Source organism: Pocillopora verrucosa, chromosome 11, assembly GCF_036669915.1.
Source record: "Pocillopora verrucosa isolate sample1 chromosome 11, ASM3666991v2, whole genome shotgun sequence".
Taxonomy (NCBI): Eukaryota; Metazoa; Cnidaria; class Anthozoa; order Scleractinia; family Pocilloporidae; genus Pocillopora; species Pocillopora verrucosa.
The window spans coordinates 4,368,476-4,392,854 of record NC_089322.1 but is presented as its reverse complement, the minus strand read 5'-3'; the positions used below and the strand labels follow the sequence as shown (position 1 = coordinate 4,392,854).

The window sequence follows — 24,379 nt, the reverse complement described above, 5'->3', positions numbered from 1 at the left end:
CCCTGCATCAGACAAGCCTATACAGAGGGGGGGATTTTTTGTATTTTTCATGCGAGGAGGGCGCTAAGAGATTGCGAGGGGAGGGCGAGCAGAACGTTAAAGGAAAGTCTTCAAGACTCTTCCCTCACGCTTTGTGACTCAAATATCACACGTACTCATAGAATGAGATATAATTGTATTTCTAACCAAAATTATTTTTATTGTTATTTTATATTATTGTCTTCGTAGCTCCTAACAACACATGCTTAACAAAGTGTTTGTTTCCCCGTTAAATTTACTGAAGACTTGCGGAAAATGTCAAATTCGCTTTAATTCTGCCATGCACCCGCCGTGATGTATCTCTCTTAAGCCAGGTGCACTTAAAGTCAGGTCGATTCTTGTTGCATGACACGACATGACAAGAGTATATCTGTGGGGTTACTTGATGTCACACAGTTTCATTACGTTATCACGTGACATGTCGAGAGCGCTGTCACAAATGTTTAAGTGGATGTCACAATGCATCCTCCATTAGTGTAACTTGTTGTCATGTTGTACTGTTACGTTGATACTTGTTGCGTGACATATCAAGGGCGTTGTCGCAGATATTTTGGTGGATGGACAGGAAAAGTGGTAGATACGCCATATAATCCAGAAACGAAATCTAGAAGAAACGAAAGTACACGTAAGAATGAAGATAACGAATTCACTTTGCTCAAGGATTATAGGATGTCACGAAATAATGTAATCGATCCAAAAGTCCTCTTCTAAACTAAAAGCTCTTTAATAACTATAATAAATTTGACATCACAACACTTTGAAAATGGAGTGCTTGCAAGGATATGAATGCTGTCGTTGTTCATAAAACTAATCAAACGGGTGAGATAAAAAAAATGTGTCAGCAATGTATGTAAAGCAAAATGGCTGCGCAAAACCAGACGTTGTAATTTACATCTCAGGAGAAAACAACAAAAGCTGAGTCACGAAATCCCGAACAGTTTAAGAGTAGAAAAAGAGATTTCTGCCGTCAGTGCTGTAGCCTATTCTAGTTTCCAAAGCATGAAGCACACGCGAGTATTGCATCTCCCCCTGAACATGATTTCACTCTATCTTCCCCCCCCCCGACTTTGGAACAGCTAGTGAAGTTTTTGCAATAGTTTTCTGCTTTCTATTTACCATGTCGGATGGAGGATGACACGCTGAGAATAAAGTGTCTTCCCCGCGAATACAACTAAGTCACCCGTGTAGAGCTCGAACCCAGACCCCTTAAGTTAAGCCATCTCGGGAGTCCAACCTCAATTTACTAAAGTCTCGCGTGCGCGAGAATGATTGACAGATTCTCACCTCTCCAGTATCGCTGGACTGAAGTATATGCCTTATCACGTGATCCTCCTGATTCTGGTTGAGCCCACCGGCCTTCAATTCGATTCTTAGCTGGTCAGCGGTAATGTAAGTTACAGAGAAATCACCCGTGACAAAAAACATATTCTGAAAACAGAAAGCGAAAAACTTGGAAACTGAACTGGACACTACAAATTTAAAAGGGCGTAAATTACAAAACATTCGTTCCTTTTTGTGTGCTGTAACTCTCTACTAACAGCGGGCAAAGTATCGAAAGCTAATATGCTGTCCCGCTCGGCGACCTTGAGGTTAGGCCAACCATGGCGATCGCTTTTATCAGTAAAGTAGACGAACAGAAAAACCAAATAGCACAACAACAAACAGGATACAACGTTCTCTCACCCTGAACATGTCCAATTTACACTCCAATTCAAACAGGTCTAGTTCTTCGACCAGCTGCTTGACAAACGCACTTGATGAAGTTAATGAAAAATTAATAATTAAATTAGTAATCATAGTTGTGTATAGCACTTCGTAAGCTCAAATTCTCACTTTACATGACACCCAGGCCACGTCCCTGCATCACGTGGACAAATCAAATGTATTTTATTGGCTATGGGGAGATCTAATTGCTTTTTGTTGTTTTTCTTTTTTTCAGGGGGAAGGGAGGGAGAGGGGGGTGTAACCTAAAAACTGCACCCGTAATAAAAAAAAATCAATAAGGCGCAAAAAACAGTGATTTAGCTTCTACTTTTTGGGGACATTTATACAACGGGTTTCTGATAGTAGAAATTCAATGAAGATGGTTTTATCCATGCTGGATTTAATGACCAAAGGACTACTGCAAACATGTTCTCAGTAGGACGTGAAATATGCTTACTCCAGAATGGTTACTTTTTCGCACAGTGCAGTAGCCACTGAAAACATCTTGAAAGTTATCCTCGAGCCTGGGAAGAGTTCCAGCACCTGAAATAATTAAAGCACAAAATCACAGGTTACTTGACCAGCTGCCATTTTGAAAACTGACTGAGTAACCCCTGGGAACGAGGCTGAGGGATTAAGCGGCGTCAACACAGCGGAACACAGCAGTCAAATAATCGCACACACGCAATTCAGTGGATAATTTACTTCTGTAAACACAGAGAATCTATATAGTATAGTCCACTGGAGTGCACCTAATGTAGGGCAAAGAGACAAAAAAAGAGGGAAAATCATGTAAACACAACTGGAAATTATTTTGACAATCCCGAATTTTGTTCATGGTAGCAATAACTTAATAAAATGAGATCCATTTTCGGAAAGACACACATGAAAAAAAAATTTGCGAACTGAATATCTGGAGAGAATATTGCATTCATTTCAAATCTGCTGCGCTGTCTTCCATCTTCTTCGATATATTTGGCCATCGTGCCTTGACCAAAAAAAATATTCACAGAATGAAATCAATTACCACCTCTCTGTCACTTTGTTTTTTGTGTAAATGGACTGTCACCGTGTTTCGTCCTACTTGTTGGCAAATGCAAATTTTTTCATCACCTGTTGTGAAAGCTGCTAAAACATATCATTGAAGAGAGCTTAAGCAATTAAAAATGCCATGGTTACCTTTATTTCACAAAACGATCGCGGCGAACTTTGAATCCACCTCACAGAAGCGACAGGGAACAGCGATTTATAAGAAAACAAATTTTCTCCGCATGAAGTGAGCTGAATAATTTATAGATTGCTGCTAAATTGTTCCTGGGACCATTTAGACTTCTCTCACGATAGATTTTACCGTGGTTAGCTGATTTTTGTTATTGTTCTTTCATGCTACGAGATGGTCACCTTCAATTAACCCCTTTGTTCGGACGTGTTGTAAAGGATCAATGCACTTTGCCAAAGCCTTAATTGATATTTCACCGAGCACAACAATAACGCGTAGTTTTGTGCGATTGTTTTCGAGGAGGAAACAGTGTTTACTGTACTGTACATCAAACAGAAAAACACAAAAGATTCGAATTTAAAGAAATGAGCTGATCAACCAGAGAAGAAAAAAAAGGTGGCAAATTATATTCACAGGAAAAAAACGAAAGCTTTTAATCGGATAATTTAAAGCTGGAAAGCCAACAATTGCAAACTTCGACTGACGAGAAGGAATTGACGCATCAAATCTGCTAGATGGAAAGCATAGACCTCGACAAGAAAAATGGTTGCTTGAAAGTGGAAGATCGATTTTTCGGCAAGAGGAAACCGTCAGTTATTCTGAAACGAATACACAGAAAGATATCTCTACTAGAAAGCCAGAAAGAATTCGCTAAGCTGAATCAGGAGCGTGCTTCAAGCGCAGTACCGTCGAAAACGAGAAATACTGTTTCATCTTTGCAAGAAACAAAAATAGAGAACCTCCACCGCTCGATCAAGGAATCAACGAATGAGTCTGAGAAACAGAGAGCATCAACAGCGCCAGGAAATTTGTCGACGTCAAGCATAAACTTGGATCCATGGCCCACAAAGGATGAATTCATATGTTTGATATTCCGAATGATTTGAACGATCCTCGTGTAATATACACTTTGGAGGTAATTTCCACCTAAAATTCTAACCCATAAACCCTTAACCCAGAAAACAGTTTGAAACTCGACTCCATACGAAGAAAATGTGTCCGAAATTTTCGAAAGTTTTTATTCCCAAACAAAATCGAATTTAATGTAACGATATGTTAAAATATATTCAGATATCACGAACATTTCAGCGCCATTCCTGCTGCGAAAACAAATTTCCGATCTTTATTAAAAAAGAGTATATATAAATAATTCATAGAGAAGATATTTGTGAAAGCTCTCGTGTGAATATCAGGGGCATTTTCGAATAACACAGGAACACGACATGTTTCCTTTATAATGGTGCATTGACAAAGAGTCAAACTGTAGTAGATGTTCATCGTAACTCGTTCAGCCCCAGATTATCCAGTTTTATATTTATAATCCTTTTGTAAACATCAGATATTTATACGACCGAATCTATGACATGCATGATAAATTTCTCTACAATTCAGTCAAACAGTTTCTTTTTTTTATATCAATGCCTAATTTTAGGGCTGAGGCTGAACGTTCCTTGTTTTTTCTTTGGCGATTTGAGCCTGAAAACGTTCATGACATTTCAATCCTTCACTGTATCGTGCAATAAGAAAATCGCATTGTCGATGTTAGAAAATTTTCCTAAGTACTTGAGTCTATTTTCCTGTTAGACCACAATTTTACATTTCCTTTGCACTTGATACCAAGAAAATATAAACTGTTGATTCTCTCGCGGTTATACTCCTCACACAAAAAATGAGCTAAATAAAGACGTTCTCAACTGACTCTCAGCCTGAGTAGGTTTTCAGTATGCTTTTAAAATTTTGGTTAATCTCAACCTGAACGTTCACATGATAAAATTTATTATGAAATGAAAAATAATTTATTGTAACTTTTTAACGTTACTGAATTTTTCCTTAGGGTTTTTTATGATAAAGAAACGAAAGATTACAAACATTCTGCCCTGATTCTTTTTAAGATTGAAAATAAAAGAGAAGGAAAATGAGCATGGGATGTTTTTTCTCGCTGATGGTAAGTCTTACCTGTAACACGAACAAAAGCTGCTTTCTCGACATCCCTGCAATACTCGACACCCCCTCTAGGGCAAGCATCATTTGCTGAAACAACGAAAGGTCATTGGTTTAACTCTTAGAAATGTTGCAAATAAACGATTTTAAGTGTAATTTTCGTTTTTACTGTTATCGAGTTTTCAGCAGTTCCATGTTTTGAACGACCACAAGACATGATCAAAAAGTTAAAGCTAATTCAAATCCTTTCCATGAAATCAGCTTAAGCAATGTCACTTTCGCCCCTTTTTCTTGTCGTGTGTACGTAAAAACTTTTCAGTACCTCATAAGATATAATTCCATCCTCGTCCTCGTCTTCCAGTGTGAACGCGCGGCCGTACATTTCCAGGCGACTTCGGTCGACAAGTCGATACTGCGCGATATAATCAATTGTTGAGTCTGAAAAATGAGAGCTACATATCACATGAACTGATAGATAAAGAATGGTTTGCTTTTTGCTGATAACTCAATCCAAGTCAAGTTTAAAGGAACCTTTTCCGGGAACAGGAAGTGTCCATCGAAAAGATCAGTGAAGGGCAAACAGATACTGAGGTTATAGGAGCGTTTTTTCAGTCGAGACCAAAGTTTTCGTCTCTTTCCCTCAATAAAGGTGGGCGTGGTAAAAGTAACACATGCATACCTTTTCTTGTTTTTATATCGGCTTGTCCCATGACTTCACTGACAGCTTCCCTGATGAAAACAAATGTTTTTCGAGTGAGAAGAAAAAGTGCAATCGATTAACAGTGAGACATCATATGTTCACTATTTGAAACCGTACTCATTAAAGCTTTAAATTAAGAGTAATGTATCGTCCTGATTTCCAGACGTAATGCACCGCAAAATTTATCACCCTCTTTTCAATGGATTTTCCCTTGAAAATTATGATGGGGCGTTGAGGGAAAAGCCTTGGATAAAAGTTATGTGAATCAAATAATTTTAAAAAATGCCTGATTGTGTACAAAAGGCAGCAGGGAGATTAACAGTCACATCTCATAAGCAAATAAGAGGTAAATGACTTACTTTAACACTTTCTGCAGTCTTTTACCCAACTCCGCTCGTTCTTTGAATGCTGCATTTACACGTGATACGCCTCGAACTAAAACAGGTATAAGTGTGTATTAAACGGGTCTTCAGAATTGAGGATGAACAATAACAACAACAAACAGAGATAAGTGACTACCTGAATAACTGAATGCCCGGCTTACAAGATCCCTGACTGACTTACTGACAAACTAAGAGGCTCGCTGGGTGACTGACTCCCTGACTGACTGCCTAACTCATCGACTGACTCGCAGACTGAATGACTGACGGGCTGGTTTACTTGCTGGCAGTCACTGACTTACGAACAGACTGACTAATTTATCGATAGATCTACCTTCTAACTGTCATTACAGAAATTCAACGTACTCTTTGGAGGAGCAGTTCTCGTTTCTATTTCTATCTGCTTTTCTTCTTCCTTTTCCTCCTCTTTCTCTTTTTCCTCTTCAAGTTCCTCATTATTTGCACGCGGTCCTTCTTCATCCTTCGAACCAACGTCTTTCCCATCCTCAGCTACGTCATCGTTAGTGCCATCCCCCTCAACAGTTTCCTCTTTCATTTGCATCTCTTCTCCAGTTCCCTCGCCATTATTTTCTATTGACAAGTCTTCACCAGGCTCAACGGTTTCCACGAGGGGCGTGGAGCTTGTAACCACAGAATCGTCTTCGTTAATCTCTTCGCGTTCAGGAGAATATCCTTGTATGGAAATTGGTGGCTTCTCCTTTTCCTTATAAATGACAGTCTGCGAGATAATCTTTTTAGATGGCTTAGTTTTCTTAGTGCCTTTGGCGGCGAATGCAGAGGGTTGAGGCTTGGCAGGAATAACTTCATCCGAACTCACTTGAGTGAGCTCAGCAGATTGTGGACGATCGTCGCCCTAATGTAAAACGAGAGGAGACTGAGCTTTAGCGTAGTTACTTTCACGCCATAGCACCTTACTTCCATTGGTCACTTTGATGAGGATAAGTTACAATACAAACTTGTAAAACCATTTACTATAAAGTTTGGTCAGGACAAAATTTTACGATAAAATTTCGGTTTTAGCTCAGGAAACCAGCGCACACTTACATTTTCCTCTTCCTCAATGACCTCTTTTTCCTCCGGCATCTCATTATCCTCGTCATCAACGGTCCTGTAGCGTTTCTTTCGCACTCGTTTAACACTGTGGGGATCTTTCGATTTTCTTTCAGGAGGCGCTCTGCGAGATCAAGAAAATGAAAAATGAAAAACCAAGTGTAACATATTTTTAGATTGGGTAAAATCTCGTAAAATCAATTTATAAGTCAATAAAAACAATTCTCACCTGATTTTTCTCTCTTTGCTCTTTTTGATACTCTAAAACAAAAATAACGAAATCAGCGTTTCGGATCCCAGCCAAAATTTGTTCCAGTTTCCAGACCTATCCCTACCCCCCCCCCTCCCCTGCCTCATTTCCCCGCCCTCTCATGCTATGACGGTCCATCGTAAGCGAACTTAAAGGTATCTGTGATAGTTCGACGAAACTGGATCCATCCTTCTGATTGGAGAGTGGCACCGAGAGAGAGATTCTACAATTTCAGTGAAATATTACTGTGGCACTTAATTATATGGTGAAACCTCTATTAAGGGGACCCGAGTTAAGCGGAATCCCAATTACGCGGACACCCTCTATCAAGCGAACACGAAGCCGGGTTCAGAAATTTACGCCTTATATTTCCCTCTGTAAAGAATTCAACGGACAACTCTGTAAAGAATTCAACGGACACCTCTATTAAAGGGACGCAGATACTAAAATACATCGTATTTGGCTTACTGCTATTGTTAAAAACCTCTAGTAAGCGGACAATGGACTGACAATGTAGTGTATAGGTTTACGTCTTTGAAAGACTCGATTAAATGTAATCAATCCAATGTGCTGCGCGTATTATCGTTGCTGTTTTGCTGTTATGTTTCTGCTTTATTACCAAAGGTATTGGTAATGAAAGGCAATAAACTTGAACTCTGGATAGATTCTTTAGCAACATGGAACCTTCTCACAGTACAGAGTAACCGTTGAATATTAAACTTTAACAAAGACTGGCAATTTTTACAAACCTCTCTAAAGCGGACACTTGGAAAGGTCTCGAGGATGTCCGCTTATTAAAGATTCACCATTTATATCGGAAAATCACACTCAGTATAAAGAAAACGTATTTGCAATCCATGTGCTACCTTATCTGAGTTACTGACCTCTTTATCAATCATTATCAAACTCTCCTCCCTATTCATTTCTTCAGCTGATGCCGATGCGGGACTATTTATGTGACCTTAAAGTTAAAAAAAAATGACAACAAAATAACCAAGGAGTAAAAGAGTGTGCACTAAAATCACAATCAAAGTAATTGCAACGTCCTATCAAAGCAAAAGAAAATTTTATAGTGACCCACTGGAAGTTTAAACTTAATTTATGCAGCCGGTTCCAAGCGCAGATAAACTCGAGTGATAAAGTCGCGATTGGTGTAAGATCAGTTTTGTGGGCTGGTTCGAAAGAATGGCGCTAGTCTTCTAGACAATTGCAGCACGTGTGTGAATGAAAACCATAGCAAAACTGCATAACATTCGACTCTTCCAAGTTAGTTTATCATCTAGCAACCGATCCTGTGTCAGAGCTACTTGCCATCTCGTTACCTCTGAAAGGTGATGTTCTTTGTGCTGGTATCCCCGGTCCAGTTTCAGTGGCTGGAGAAAAACAGTGCTATCATTTAGTGTACATGAATTCCCTACAGTTTATATTAACATTAAGAGTGATGCCAGATTGCTTTCCATGGAAGATGAAAATTATTTGATCATCGGAGCTTATAGTTATAAATGAAAAAGGCAGGGTAAGGTTTTAATGCCGCTAATTCAGGGACCTTCCTTTACAGAGCCTGATTTCAGGGCGCTAAAAGATGCACATTTTGGCTGCTTTGTGTAATTTACTGAAAGTCCTTTTACAGAATGTTAGGATCCCAGACGAAGCACTCATCGATTGCTAGCAGGGAATAACTCAGGGAAAATTAAGTGAATATTAAACGCTTTTGAATGAACTTTTTTTTACTTAGTGTAAGATTTCATGAAATTTCTACCACAGACAACTAACCACGATCGACATACCTTCGGCATCAAAGTGCTCCTCTTTCCCTTCCCTCTCCTCGTCACTAGTTTCTAGTCTCTCATCAGCTGATGAACACTTGTACCTTGGCTTGCCGCATCTCTCGCAGATATCCCGACAAGCCTTGCACGGTCCCCCTGACCGCTGACATAAAGTACCGCACATGGAACAAATGCCTTCGCACTCAGGGATGAAGGACGAACAGCGATAGCAATTAATGCCTTTACAGCCAACAGGACTTTCTTGGCTGATGCCTTTATTATGGTCCCTGCTTGAGTTAGGGGCTTGGAACTGCTGTTTGAAGAAATTCATGTCGCTCTCGCTTAATTCGTCGTCGCCCCGGAAAGCGCGGGGCCTGGGACGGAAATGAACCTCATCTGAGTCTGAATCTTGAAGAAAAAAAGTAAAATTGGAATTGATTTTTTATTTCTGATGTGTTAAGTGGATAATATTATGTTCTTTTTGACTGAGTTGTAAGGCTGAACGGAAATAAAATGATGTAATTGCTTAACCTTACAAGGATACCATTAGATAAATCAAAAGGCCGTACGCTGAACAACTGCTAAAACGATTGTACAATAAACGGGTTTTGTCTCTTTCCTCTGAACATGAGACTCCAAAATCATTGAAAAACACAACCAATTTTTTCATTCTGTCTCATTTTAAGTTTAAGTCCACACTATTAGAACTAACTTTCGCGGAAATGCAACAGATCCGTCCAAGTGCAGGACCAGACGGCTTTTCCTGGACCAGACCAACCCAGCCCCTCCGCGCCTACACACGCTACCTTTCAATATGCTTTTCCTTGGGATTGCACGGGAGAAGCCCTCTGTGGCATACGTTGACTCATATCAATATTTTTTTGTATCTATCCCCCAGATAGACCCTATAAGATTTCCTGTGCAGCCACTCGGGAAAGGTAATTTTCTCCTGCACAAAAAATTTTTTTGGCAATTTTTTTCCCCAGCTACAGGCATGACTTCGCTCTCTGAGCTTTGGAAATATTTCGGAAGTTAGTGGCGTTGGCCTTTTCCAGACATAACAAGAAGGAAAGGTGATCTGTTTGAGTAAGAAGGGAGAATTGTATACTTAAAAAAAAAATACCTTGGCCAATTTTTGGAATGGGTTTAACTGTTGGCCTTTTATCTGGTCTTTCTCTAGGATAGTCCTCTCCACCGATACTCCTCCGAGTTCTGCCTTCTAAGGTTCTTTCAATCTCAGAGCCTTTACGCTGTTCTGTAGTGCCGGGCTTACTCTCTTTTCTTCTCGCAGCATTTGTCACGGTTTTGTCAGATCTCTTTCGGACTCTACTTTCGTTATTCGCTGGTCTCGTTTGGTTCCTGGGCTCCCACTGGGACTCGTCACTACTCGACGCACTTAAGTCGCTAAGTGGTTTGACATGTAGACTAAAATCACTGTCCCAGTCGCTGTCCCATTCAGTACTTTTTAAAGGGGCTCTGTCGGAGAAGTCGTTCTCAAGAGGCCTTTGAGAAGTAGAATCCTCTGTTGCTATGACAACAGATACGAGTTAAGGGTAACTAAGGAGCATTCTTGATAGAATCATGCTCTGTTAGTTTCAAATGAGTTATTTGTTATTCTGCTAGTTTCAGATTGTCTCATTAACGACTTGGGGGAAAAATTTGGGATAATCTTTAGTACAAATGTCGAAAACTCAGCAAAAACCCGGTACTTAAATTACTAAAAGTTAAAATATTTCTATCAACTTCTTTGGCTTACAGGAAAACGGATCGCAACGATGAATCCAGAAGGAGTGATCGCTATGAGCAAATGGTACTGACAACAAACCAAATTCTCCCAAGATTTACTCCAATAAACGCTCCACATTACATAAGGAGAATTTGACTACTCACCTGCAATATGCTCATCTTTTGCATTTTTCTCTCCAGACTCCCGTCGCTTCGTTTCTTGGCTCTCGTCTTTCCTCCGTTCTGTTTTCATAGCGTTATTCCGCGCTTGTTGAATCTGAGCCTGCAGTGAAGACAGGTCGACGTTCTCCTCACTGTCAGCAAGGTACCCATCATGTTGCGTGGGCGAAACGGACCAGGACGAAGGGCGATCCATGTCATCCTAACAAAAATAAATAGGCAAAATCTCAAATAAACAAACTTTAATAGTAACGCTTTAACATGTGCCTCGAGTAGTTGCCGTCAGGCATGTTCCGCAAACAAACGTGTTTAATTTTGGACACTTTTGTCCATTCTCGGACGCTACCGTCCAATTTTGAACACTTGCGTCAAATTTCGGACGGTACCACCCGATTTCTGATATTTATGTCCATTTCCGGACGAGACCGTCAAATTTTGAACATCTGTGTCAATTTTCGGGCGGTAGTCCCCGAATTCGGACACTTATTTATTTCAGTTAAGACAGTATTGTTCCAATTCGGACGCATATGACCATTTCCGGACAGAAGTGTTCAGTTTTGCCCTTTTGCCCTCTTGAGTCTGCTCTACCGAACTATTGCTTCCACTTACTTTAAATTATTAAATGCCTGGAAAAAGTTAGGTTAAAAAGCGCTTGTAAAACACGAAGCAACATAATTCTAGAGATTATATTCTCTTGCGTAAAATGTATGTTTCAATAACCTAAGTTCGTCTACACATGCTCAGTTACCTGATTTCCAAAATTACCAGGGGATAGTATTTTAGGTCTGAAAAGTCCAGAACCCGGAGAATCCGGGCTCCAGGCGTCGTCCTCTTTGAACTCAAGGTCTGACAGGGTATCTTCACTAAACCTCGTTTTGGTGAAAATAATGACGTCATCATCATCATCTTCATCATCCGATAACTCTTCAGCAACAGGAGTAGTGCTAAACACTTTGTCTCGTTGATCCAAGCCAACGACGAAGAACGAATCCGTTCTTGAAAGAGGATTCTTATGGTGTCTGGTTCTTTGATTCGTTTCATCTCGTCGTTGTTCGCCGGAAGATGAGTTTTTCCTCAAAAGAGGATTCTCGTCGTATTTGGCTGTTTGATTTGTTTCATTTTCCAGTCGTCTTTCACTCTCGTTCAAGTTACGTGAAAAACCTTTCCCTCTTTTCTTCTGGGCCAAGGCTTGTTTATTTCTTTTATTTGGTTTACTCTTGTTGATCTGAGTGTCAGTTTGAATTTCTTGTTTGTTGTGGTGTGCTTTTTTCCTTCCATGTTCGTGTGATTTTCCGCCCTTGTCGAGAGATCTTTCACTCGAACCCTCTTCGTCTTGAATCCCGCGAATGAAATAACTTGTCTTTCTAGCTCCACCAAATGGTTTTCTCCGAAGTCTTACTGTAAATCCTGACTTCGGATCATAATCTTCTATCATTTCAAAATCGCTATAAGCGTCTAGATCATTATCAGTAGCTGAGCTCCTGTTTTCTTTTCCATTTCTTTCGCCGTTTTCCTTTCCTTTTTCCCATTCTCCATTATCATTCTCATCATCTCTCAAAATCGTCGCACGTGTAACTCCATCATCCCACGCACGGCGTATATCAGGGGGTTCGTTTAAGTTATCAATGTTCGCCCCAGGCTCTGTCATGAATACACTACTGCTACCTGATTCCGAGCGATTCCGCTCATAACGCTGGGCGGTAGTCTCCAAGTCGTCTTCTGTTTGACTCTGCCTGCTCATGTGAAGGCGGAAAGATTCCAGATCATCTCTCCAGTCCATCGGCGAGTTGAAATGCAAATCTTCCGGGTTAACTCTTGATGAAGGCTGCTCGACACCCGATTTTTTAAAACGTCTATGGTCCACAATAAACCTTGAATCTCCTCGATGTAGGGTGTCTATAACACTTTCATGTAAGTCTTTTTCCGTGAATATTTGAGAGTCTGTTGTGGGAGCCCCGCATTTGTGGCATTGTTTAGGTGTAGTGAAGATCGAATGAACTCGTCCGCGAGAATTCGTGACCTTCCCTACCACTTGCAAGTTTGCGTGACATGAGGCGCAACTGTACACTGGATCTACATCTGGGTCATACTGTCCAATAGAGGGTAGAACATCCAAAACCTACCACGCACAAACAGCTTTACATGAATTTGCAGATGAGTACTGAGAATTGTCTGTAGTTACCTTACCTTTGCTCTGTCACCCTCCACCCTTAACAAAGACTAATTATTAATTGGCCGTTTGATAAGTTAGGTTTTACAGCTCTCAATCGAATTTTACTGTATCACGAAAATAATTGATTGCCTTACTCCTTTTTAGGGCACTTCTCTCTACGATCCATCAAAATCGAATTTTTTAAAGTTAGTTTAAGAGAAGCTATCAAGATGGACAGTGATCTTCTTGAAACACAAATTTTCAGGACTGAAAATGAAAAAATAGAAGGTCAGCCACGAGAATTATAAACTTGATCTTGCCACCTGAAGCAAGACGATACATTCCAATCTACATTGAGGGAATTCCTTGAGTAATGGAGGGCGGGAATTGAGAGGGAAGGGGGGGGAGGAAGGAGACAAAACCATTCTGTGGGAGAATGGGAGAAAGGAAAAGAGAAAAAATTATCCAGAGGAAGGGTGGTGAGAAGGGAGGAAAACTATCCTGTTAACTTTTAAAATCTCTTTACCTTCCAGCTGAGCCTGCGATACCCTCCGCCGACTCGTATGACGGGGTTTAAAGCGAACGTTTCCTAAAACAAAAAAAGACACGAACATGGGAGGAAAGATTAAGCTTAAATAATTTTAACAACATGGCAGCCCTTTTGACGATCATGAATTTTTCTGAGGAAAAGAATTATGTAGGTTCGTTTTACAACTTCTTTCTCAGGAGATCAAACTTGTTTTACAGGTTTTAACACTTACCCTGTCAGATCTCTGACTCCTGAGGAGGCGAGGACAAGGCGAACCAGATGTTGATGAGGGAGCCTGGGCCTAGAGAAATAATATACATCAGCTGGGGTGGATCCAACAATATTCGAAAGGAGGGTCCAAACTTTGACTCACAAAACACAGATCTTTTTCCCTGTTTATTCGTTAACACGCTGGCCAAAATCAAGACAATTACATTTTAAATACTTCATTTTGAGCAGTAACATGCGATTGTGTTGCAAGAATGTTGATGTAAGAGAAGTGGCCAAATACCAACAGATCTAATAGAGGGAGAGGGCGGAGGGGGAGGGGGAATCCATACCCCCCCCCCCCGTATCTGCTATTCATCAGGTTGATTATCCTACGAGATAACACAACCCCATATGGTTAAAATTTAAAACTATGCATCTTCAACCGTACGTTGTTGTTGTTTTTTTAATTTTCCTTTAGTCTTTTGTTGTTTGTCTCTCCCACCATACGATTTAATGCCGCCCGAAAATAAACACAACCCTTATGACTTACCAGTTTGTTCCTCTTTTCGCGATATTTTTGCTCCTCTGTTGATCCGGAGAGGAGTTTTAGGCTGAAAGGTGGTGGGTGAATGAAACTGATATACTTTGAAACGTCTGTGCCGCGGCTTGTCTGCAAAAAAAAAAAAGAAAGAAAAAAAGAAAAAAGGTAAAAGAACGATGAGTTGATAAGCTTGAGTAAAGACACTCGAATTAAGTGGGTTGTTTGAACGAGCTAGGTGCCATCTCCTCTAATTCAAGGCGCCCTCAGCCTACACGCCCTGAAACCTGCTTTTGAGGTAATGTAAGGGGTGGCAAATGTGTTCTAGAAACGTAACGCGACATTATCGCAAAGCAGCGTTTAAGACATGCATTCTATTTTTCATTTTTCAAATTCATTTCGTTTCCCTGACCATGGCTTTATCTTCCACTTACGCTCCTTGCTACATCGTTGAAACCAATCCCGACAGTCACATCATAAACTGACAGAAAAACTCTACGATTTGAGTAAACAGATGATGCAACGCTTTTCTTAATAATACATCACCTTACCAGTACTACGGGGTCCATTTTAGGAAGCCTGTCCACTACTTGGATGTGATTCCTGTGTAACCACTCGTTCACTAATTCCTCCTGACAGGGGGTGGTGTTGGGAGTAGCACAGCGATGGATTTGCCATTTGTTTAATGGAGTTTGTAGTCCGTCTGTCTGATTTTCTTGGCTGGTTGTTGCAAGAGCTGAAAAACAAAGTATATTGAAAGCTTTTAAAAAGCTGGAATTGCTCCTCAAACCTTCAAAATCTGTCTCGTAGCTGAGGAGTCTGGGTAACATTCTAGTGTGATGACGTATCATGACGGAATCTGCGCAGTCTCTTTGATTGGTCGATGCTCTGCTTCCAAATTTAGCGCGAAAAGTAAGTCGATTCCAGATCTTTCTCCGAATCGAGCAAGTGAAAAAATATTTTTTCTAAATAATAGAGCTTCGGAAAAATAATATACGCTTCAAAACAAAGTCATCATTGACGGGCTCCACCCTGTACTCGTCAAAATCTCCTTTACCTTGAGAGTTACAACCAATTATCAATGCTTTATCTTAAAAAAACGCATCAACATGTGATTTAGAGCTAAAAAATAGTGCGATTCGTGAATAAATTACACCGCTGAGAGCCAACCAGATCGTACTGATCACCAGTCAGTTTCAAAATGGATATAATAAGTATTATAATCGAAGGACTGAAAGTCTCACCTGAGGAGACTTTTTTAGCCCTCTAAACCCCTAAGAGTGACTGGCACCTAATTTCTCCTTACAAGATTACCCAAAATAAAACAGTAAGGTCATGAGAATAAGGGAAATGATCAACGACTAAAGAAGCTTTCAATTGTTGAACAAATTCTCCTGTGCAGAACCTTAAAAAATGTGTAGAGAAAGTATGGAGAATATGCATACTGATGTTAGGGTCAGAAGCCTATCATCATAATGGGTTCCTGTTAGGGTGCAAAGGATTGACGTCATGAAAAAGTGAGTCGAAATGAAAAGCGCGATTTTTTAAATGATGTTACTTTTGCTTTCAGAGACCTTTTAATTATATATGTTTTAGAGTGGGCGAAAAATTATTCATAAAAATACAACAGAATGATCTCAGAAACAAAAACAAGCAAATCTACCCGACTGAGAAACATCCGTAGAAAGGTATGGAATCAATAACAATCTGGAATATCAAAGCAACGAAATAAAACTAACGATTTATATATATACAAATAAGTCAAAGCACTGCACAGTTGTCATGCAGCGAGAAGCCGTACAGCATCGACCAAAATTTTTCACAAGCTGATTAAACAGGGAGCCTTTTGAATTCAAAAAAGATTTGTACAAAATGAGGGAGTCGAATTTCTGAAAAAGTACATTTAGAAGTTGATTCAACAAAGCAAATGTACTTTCATCTTTTACATAACAACAGAATGTATTTGGGATTCAAAATTACCTTTGAAAGCTGCCCTGCCATTACTTCCAAATTTGGGTTTCGTATTATTAAAGCAAACACGCAAGTTGCGATAATGGATTTTCAGAAAATTCGTAAACTTTTTCTGTCAAATTTTGAGCAAAACGGAATCCAGGAAATCCAAGAACGCCAAAAGATTTGAGCAATAAGAAGTTAAAATATCTCTGACGGAAATTCGGAAATGCATAGATCTATAAGGTGTACATTTGCTTCATAATAAATTATAATGCCAATATCTTTTTTAACAGTGACAGCAATTATTTGAGTACCTTTCACCTTCCTAATGAGATAACTTTAATTTTTCGAATTTCCTCTACCGTAGTTAATATGCACAACGAGGCACTATTTTACACACTCTTACTCGAGAATATGTTAATGATTTATGTAACTGCTTGCTAGTAGTTAGTAACTGATGGAAGAAATGCAGCCGTGAAAAAAAAAAAATATATATATATATATATATATATATATATATATAATTGTCCGTTAAAAATAGAAATAAAAAATTCAATTTTAGCGATTCCTGGAACGAAATATATGTTATCGCCTTATCGGCGATTGAAGAAAATTACAAGTCAGTTACATACTTTATCAAGTTTTTTGTCGCAAAATGAATGCTTAAAGTTCGCAAAGAAAACAATATTTCAAGCGGCTTTCGCATTAAAAATGCGCTTTATAACAAAGAATATAAGTTTATATCAAAAGGTTGAATCCGGTGTAAATACGCAAAGAAGTCAGGTCAGCTTTACAAGCGTAAAAATAAACACTAAACACGAAAAGGCCGCTTACCTCGAACGGGTGGCAGCGCCAGCAGATCTTCTTTTTTCCGATCATGTGTTCCATCGTCTGTTCTCGATCTGAGGCTCGGTCGCCGGACTCTGAATTTAGGTTCTTGCTGTAACGGTACAAAGGTTTCATGGCTAGCCATGGTTAAGCTACCATTATCATTTGATACTACAACATCTGCCAAGCCGTTTCCATGGGAAAGCCCTCGAAAAGTTATCAATTATTCATTTGATTTATTTCGGGCTGTCGTGCAAGTGACAGGTGAAATTGATGTTTGAAATGGTTTAGAGTTTATGGAAGCCCTCGGCGCTGCGATTGTGATCCAACAAAAATCGCATGGTCAAGGTTCTGAATTTTTTTCTAAGGACTTTAATAAGTAGAGTTTTTGCGAACGGCAGGTAGTAAACAAATGACCCATTTGTTTGCGAGATCGTAACGCTAATGTAAATCGTTTGTGAAGCTAAATGCCCCAAGAGGTAAAAAAAAAATTGAAAAAAACTCCGTTGGGTTCCGAAAATAAACTTTTTCTTTGGATCTTAAATAATAAGGAAGTTATTTAACCAACATGCTGAAGATATTGGAGAGGTTTAATAAAAAAAATGTCCGTGCCAATATTGCGTTGACGTAATTTATGCAACAATTGACAGAAATTTCAGTCATGATGTATTCAGAAATTGTGAGGGTGGAAAAGAAACAAATTTAAAACTGAATGAAAAATATATCCGACGTTGTGGCCAGCTTGACCCAAATTTGAACGACAAAATTTAAAGAACAATTTTGCGCAATCGATATTACGTACAACACTAAAAAGGAAAAGTTGCGAAAATAAAACATTTAATGATCGTAGTTGACAACACAACGACTAAAACGAAAAAGGTTGGTTTAATATATCGCTAGTGTCTCTTGAAATTATAATTGAAAGAACCTGCCAAACGATTACCATCTTTCATTCAAGTTCGAAATTAGCACTTGGAAGCAAATAAATGTTTTAAAGCAATTAGCGTGTTCGATCTGAAATTTGTTACGAGACAATTTTCTTTGGTGAAATTATGGATCTCATTTGTGTTTCAGGACATTTTCTCATATCGAGCCCATAACCTTAATGGATAACAATATCCACTTCCACATAAAACATCTTTATCATACGAATCGTTCGGCGTCCGGCGGATTTTTTTTTCCGAAGCTTACACGCGATGGCGCTGGTAGGGCCAGAAAACGGTACCACGGTCCTGTCTACGGCACCACGAGGAAAAAGAAGTAAAGAGAAAGACACGGCCATACGATAAAATGCTCCTCGACTAAGTGAAGTCTGGCCACACGAGAAAATATTTCGCTCAAGGTCATGAAGTACAGCATCAAGAGTAAACAAGACTTTGGGCAAATAATTTCCCGTCCGGTCCTCCCATTCAGACAATACGTACCTACACAGACATTGCCAATATCGAAGACACCTGCATAATTCACGATGAGGGCTATACAATCAACCTGGCAAACACTTGTAAATATTCTCAACCCAAAAAACTACATCTATTCGACTGAAAAGATACCTAGTAATTAGTTAGTTCGTTTACGAACATTGAGGAAACATGGATCTCTCATTCTCCCAGCCGATTAAACCCATACAGTTCTCTGTACATTTGCTAAGGTGCTTGCAAGGAGGATTTGTTCAACAATCAAGAGCTTCTTTAGAAGTTGATCATTTCTTTTATTCCTGTAACCTTAATGTGTGATTCAGGGGGATAATCGAAGGATACTTAGGATGCACGTCATTCTTAGGAGTCAGAGAATTAATATAAAGCTCACAATGAAAGGTTATGAGAATCTAGGACGTAATCACCAGAGAAAAAGCAATTTTATCTTATATCAAAATCTCCGAACGAGTTCAATAACAGAAATAGCTGAAATGTCGCAAAAGCTAAAGGATTTCTGTTTCAGTTTTCGTTCAAGAAATGATGGCAAAATTCTCCGCCTTTACAGCAATTTGCAACAGGCATAGTTCAGGAGAAATATCACAGAATTAGGAAAGAATAATCGATAGCTAACTTGGAAATAGAAACCGCTTTATTGTTTCAAAATCTTTTCTAAATAAACGCGTCAGTTTGGCGTGGATTGGTAACTATTTCAATCAAAATGTTCAAGAATGTCTTTTCAACGTGACTCTTACGTGACACCTTTGTCACTCCAATAACGGTCACGCACTCTCAGATAAAGCCTTAAACAGTTTCACCAAACTCCAAATAAGAAGTTTGTGTTCTCATCTCTTTACCATTTAGATACGAAAAGAAAAGCAATATTTTATCGCCAAGCAGACTACATCAGTAAGTATCAAAGTTCTTTGTATATCAACGCATGTAGTTCTTGGTGTACGCGTCGTCTTGAGACGAAATATTCTTGCGTAACAACAACCTTCTGCTTCAATACTCTTGTCACGCACTGCTTCAAAGGGAAATTATAAAATTCTTCTTCGCCCGAAGAGAGGAAAAATCATCCCTGTACAATACTTCCCACATGAAGGCCGTAAACGATCCAGTGATTCATTCTTAAACACCTCCAATACTTTAGATTTGTCTTTTTTCCTCTTCTTGTCCGCAGAATTCAATGTTCGGTATAGTTTTCACTTCAAGTCCACCGACTCAAGGTGCAACACTCAAGCCTAACTCGACAGTGTATCGTCCTGTTCATGTTTCAAAATCTCAGCCTTTAAGTCTGCTGTTTGTGTACGTTTTACGCCAAACCAAATCCTTCAGGGCACTCGTCTACCGCCTTGTTGAGCATGGACCGTAGCTTGTCGTACGTCTCATAAGCTGGGAGATCCAGCTGGTTAAAGCTGAGATAAACAATCAACAACCACCATAAAACCTTTAATAAGGGATTTTTTTTTCCTTTCGGGGAAGAGGGAAGGGGGAAGATGAAAAACAGGTCTGAGAAGGGGAGAAGGGAGGGGGCAAGAATAAGTATTTACCCGCCCCTCCCCTATCGATCCACCTATCCTTATGAAACGTGTTGTCTTGGTGAACAATCCCGAAATCGCCACAGTATCTTGCCCTTCCTTACTAGACACCTGTACTGCAGGCTAAAACTAACCGTACAATGTGTGTACAGTGTTCCGTATAGAACGGAAAAATATAGTCAACCTACTGGAAGTATACAACATTTATGTTTTTGTATTATTACATCTACGAAACATCGACAACAACCTCTACAGAATTCTTATCGTGCGCTGCTACTTACGGCAGCATAGAACAATACCTTCTCCTGAAATACACTGTCATAGAAAATGAAACGGAAAAAAAGCTCACCATGTGTGCGCAGAGGGCAACCTGTCCGTGGACCGATCGTCGCGATGAATCTGGAACTTTTGGAATCCATTCATCCCCTCCAAGGCACCAAATCCCTGTAAAGGAACTTTGCTTGTCCCTGTGACAAACTGAAGGAATTTTGCTCGGTCCGCCTGATCAAAAGAACGCAAGGCTCTCCAAAACCATTGGATCTGCGACAGAGTATCGAAGAAATCTGTTATCAAAGGTTTTACTCCGGGAATCAGATATCCCATCGGTAAAGCCATAAAACTCAGAAGTTAAACAATGAACGTAGACAAAGGGGTCAGACTCGAGACTAGAAAAAGTGTCCCACATTAGGTGTCCATTAGGTGAGGGTTAGAGATGCCGAGGTTGTACAATGAACCTCCACTAAGGGGACTCACTCAGGATCAGAAAGTGCCTCCTTTCAAGGGGGTTACAGAGACGGAGGTTTTACGATGAAACTCTAATTTAGAGACATCATCGGGACTACAAGCACAAGATAGTCAGTACTTGACATTTCGTACCTGTAATGAGTTCTCCGTGTATTTGTGGTATTCAGTATTCGCTTTCAAGTCATCCAAGTCAATGTTTGGAAGCCCAGAGATCAACAACTCGAGTTCCTGTTCGTCGAAGATGGAAATCAGACGTTTGGGAATGATGTCGTAAAAACCTTCCAGAAAGGAGTCAAGCTGGTTCCTGATTGCTCCGGTCATTTTCATCTGGCACACTCTTTGTACGTACTCTTTCTTGTTTTCTTCCGTTACAGCGATGTTCTTGCCATTTTTTACCAATTCGCGGACTTCTGACAAACCGAATTCGTGAACCTGGAAAACATATTGAGGTTATGAAGTAATTTATGAATGTGAGTCGAAAGAAATATGGGGTTGCATCGGTTTTACTTCGATTCGTTTGATGACTGCTCCAGAAAATTTGCACCACATTCTAAACAATTCAGATGCAAAGGTACACCACTTGGTCACTTCGCTTCGTAATTGGTTCAGAAAACTCGCCCCATTCTCTGAACCAATCAGATGCAAAGATAAAACATTTGCTACCTAATCCCTGGGGTTTTCCCGCGCTTCAGACCGGTTAACCATCTTAACAGTTCTCGTTGGCTTGTTGTGACGTTAACCTGTTTTCTGATTGGACGTTGTGATCAAATAGGATTTGGTTCTAAAAATTGCTTTAAAAAGCACTCTATAATACGAGTGTTACCTCAGTGCTAAACGTGAGTTCCATGTCGATATCACTGATGTCGTGTTCCAACAAGTAATGCAGACCCTGATACAAAGCGTAGTCGAACGACTCCAAGTCCGTGAAGTGCACAGCTTTGTCCAGGATGTGCTTGTAAAAGGAGCGCGTGAAGAAACAATCCAACAGCTTGTTGTCGTAAATCGCCTTCGCCACGATCCTGCCGACGAATTTAAAGTAACTCAGGTGGTTGGAGTTACAGTTGGAGCTTGCGTTGGGTTGATACGTTACTCTGTCCCCTGGGGAGGTGGTGAAGAGGGCATAATTAGGGTTGAACATCTCCCGGGACATGATCACGAACCATTCTCTCAGAAGTCCTCCGGCATCTTGTCCCTCTTCGCCTTCGAACACGACATACAGTCGGCTCTTCATCTCCTCTGCGCTTCGCCGGTGGAGCTCTCGGTACGAGTCTTCGAACACGTGTTCGCGTCGGACGTGGATCGTAAGGTCGTCTCGTCGGATTCCTTCGTCGAGTCGTTCGAGCTCTTGACGGAAGAAACGACGTTTGACGTCAAAGTCGAGCACTCGTGTATGATCAACTAACACCGCGAACGGACCATCAGCCAGGTGAACAGTGGATTGACGTAGGATTTGGTTCAATACAGTACGGTGCTTTTCTGTAAAACAATAACAAACGTTCAAGCTTTCGAAAGAATTCTTCGCTTATTTTAGGGCCATGCGTCTCTTTTTTTCCCCCAAGATTAACGACCTTTCCCCTTTACCGTTTGAGAAGCTTGTGCAAAAAACTGAAAGGTAATGTTCAGACCTCTACGTATACTTTAAAGACTATTTTCATCTTCTTCTACCAAGGTATAAAAAAGTGCAAATGCTCCCCCTTTCTAGAAATATAGACCCAACAAAAACATGCATGCAATAACCCCAGTTTTCTTACCAGCGAATCGAAGGAACTTCTGTGTGTCCGATGGCAGATCTGCCGTCACAGACGTGACTGACATCTGTCGGTTTGGACTCAAGGGGCCCGGTGATAAAGGCCCGGGGGAGGCAGGCATCACTTCTGAGCTCAAAGACGATAATCGATGACCGGAGCGCGGTTGTTCGCCTTGACTTTGAGTCGAGGTGTTCTCCTAGAAAGATAAGCGAGGAAGAAAGTTGTCCCTTACTTTAACCTTTCACACCCTAACACTGGCATTCATTCTCCACACTGTTTTCTTAACATTTCCTCTTTTGACATTTTGCAAAGAGGGACTTCCTAAATCGGTGATCATATCCGTCATTACAGTGACCTTTACATTTGATTCAAGGGTGATACTGTAACGAGAACCAAGAAACCACTCACTCTTAGAGGTCAAAGGGTCAGTTATGAGAATGCCGCAGCTCACTCCCAAAACAAATACTAATAATTACTGGAAAATTTTCCGACACCAAGTTTTTCTTAAAATAGTGCACAGGAAGGGACGCAAAACGAGCGAAAAAGGGTGATCAGCAGAGGCTTAACTCGCGACAAATTTCTTCACCCCTTATTTTGTTTGATTCGCTGGTAATTTTGAAATAGTGAATATTTCTTGCTGCACTCAGAATTGGCTTTGTTAACACTGAAATTTTACCTTGTAAGTAAATAAGGTCAATTCATCGATTGATTCAGCCTTTACATGCAAATCGACTGAAACAAGATACCGGATAGGCAAGTGGTTTACGCAAGAAAACTTATTTTAAAAAAAATCGACCTGCTTTTAATAGTGGGACTTAATTTTTGGCGGGGTGGTTTTTAACTCGTGAATTGCGCGCATGCGCAAGAGCGAGTTATAGATACGATGTGGGGAATGGCATTCGCTCGCTCGCTCGCTCGCTCGCTCGATTGGTCGATTCCTGTAAACTTTTTTTAGATTTTAGGCTTTTGAGTGCATTTTATAGTTTTTGGCGAGCAATAAACAGACGAAATGGCGACCTTAGTTGCTAAGAGTAGTGGTGGGGTGAAAAAGAAGCCAATGACAATCTTAAAAGAGTTTTTTTTTTTCGTTTTAGTTTCAAAAAGCGGCGCCAGCGACTAGCAGGCATGCAAGGATCCACACTGAAATAACAGAACAACCTTCGTTTTTCATAAAATTGTAATTTACAATCCTTGAACTTGAAAACATTCCGAAGATTCATTGAAAATATCACTTACTGCGAAGCGCTCGGAGTTTACAGATGTTCGAAAGCTTTTTCTGTTATAGCGTGAGATTGAGGACAAAATTGATCATTACGTTTCGTCGCGTGTGTTTTTCCTGTGTGAAGCAACAAAAGATGCCGGCGACTGACGAAATAACAAGTTAACACGAAAATCAAATAACACCTAAACAAACAATTTTAGCTACCGATTTTCAGTGAATTTTTAAAGAACAATTTTCTTTTAAGTTTCAAGACAATTTGAAGATTCAACATACATACAACGTACTAAAATGCTAAAGTTACACACCACAAAATTGATAAATAGGCCTGAAATGAAATTGTATCTTGTTATTGATTATACGTTGCCTAGCACGTGACTTAAATCTACCCAGACGGAGATCCAAAATGACGATGGCAGGCTTGGCTTAGTTATATCACTCAAAACTCGTTCCCGTTTGTCTCATTTGATAAAGAGGGAATCGTTAATGTTTTCATTAAGACATTGCCTTGATTTTCTAATATTTACAAC

General features: G+C 40.0%; 2 protein-coding genes across 4 annotated transcripts in view; both read right to left on the bottom strand.

Annotated features, from left to right (window-relative positions):
• Positions 1 to 223: 223 nt before the first annotated feature.
• On the bottom strand, positions 224 to 17,335 carry LOC131777938 (dentin sialophosphoprotein). 2 transcript variants are annotated; one of them, XM_066158574.1, is made up of 22 exons: positions 17,192 to 17,335; positions 14,956 to 15,140; positions 14,417 to 14,536; positions 13,889 to 13,957; positions 13,654 to 13,716; positions 11,724 to 13,094; positions 10,961 to 11,177; positions 10,194 to 10,598; positions 9,092 to 9,478; positions 8,627 to 8,677; positions 8,189 to 8,265; positions 7,284 to 7,315; positions 7,049 to 7,178; positions 6,350 to 6,857; positions 5,963 to 6,038; positions 5,583 to 5,632; positions 5,226 to 5,341; positions 4,919 to 4,993; positions 2,201 to 2,286; positions 1,723 to 1,792; positions 1,324 to 1,467; positions 224 to 643 (listed from the first exon to the last, which is right to left on the bottom strand). In XM_066158574.1, the coding sequence occupies exons 1-22, from the start codon at positions 17,328 to 17,330 to the stop codon at positions 527 to 529; spliced, it is 4,488 nt and encodes a 1,495-aa protein (XP_066014671.1). In that variant the 5' UTR covers positions 17,331 to 17,335; the 3' UTR covers positions 224 to 526. The 2 variants fall into 2 exon arrangements, with proteins under 2 accessions (XP_066014671.1, XP_066014672.1); XM_066158575.1 differs by having other exon boundaries at positions 10,194 to 10,592.
• Positions 17,336 to 19,227: 1,892 nt separating this feature from the next.
• The window catches only part of LOC131777939 (E3 ubiquitin-protein ligase HUWE1-like), a 47,484-nt gene continuing 42,332 nt past the window's right edge, over positions 19,228 to 24,379 (bottom strand). For both annotated transcript variants that reach the window (XM_059094316.2, XM_066158585.1), the window contains exons 57-61: positions 22,634 to 22,826; positions 21,706 to 22,358; positions 21,015 to 21,314; positions 20,488 to 20,678; positions 19,228 to 20,015 (exon numbers count right to left, since the gene is read on the bottom strand). In XM_059094316.2, coding sequence (XP_058950299.2) covers positions 19,913 to 20,015; positions 20,488 to 20,678; positions 21,015 to 21,314; positions 21,706 to 22,358; positions 22,634 to 22,826 — 1,440 coding nt within the window. In that variant the 3' untranslated portion in view covers positions 19,228 to 19,912. The remainder of the gene's footprint in view (positions 20,016 to 20,487; positions 20,679 to 21,014; positions 21,315 to 21,705; positions 22,359 to 22,633; positions 22,827 to 24,379) is intronic.

What these genes read in the sequence shown, in the direction of transcription:
- LOC131777938 (XM_066158574.1), bottom strand. Translation starts at nt 17,330, where the DNA reads ATGGCTAGCCATGAAACCTTTGTACCGTTACAGCAAGAACCTAAATTC. An exon ending in GAAAAAGTAACCATTCTGGA is followed by an intron (nt 1,793 to 2,200) that starts GTAAGCATATTT and finishes AACTTCATCAAG; the next exon opens with TGCGTTTGTCAAGCAGCTGG. An exon ending in AGTCCAGCGATACTGGAGAG is followed by an intron (nt 644 to 1,323) that starts GTGAGAATCTGT and finishes CGTTTCTTCTAG; the next exon opens with ATTTCGTTTCTGGATTATAT.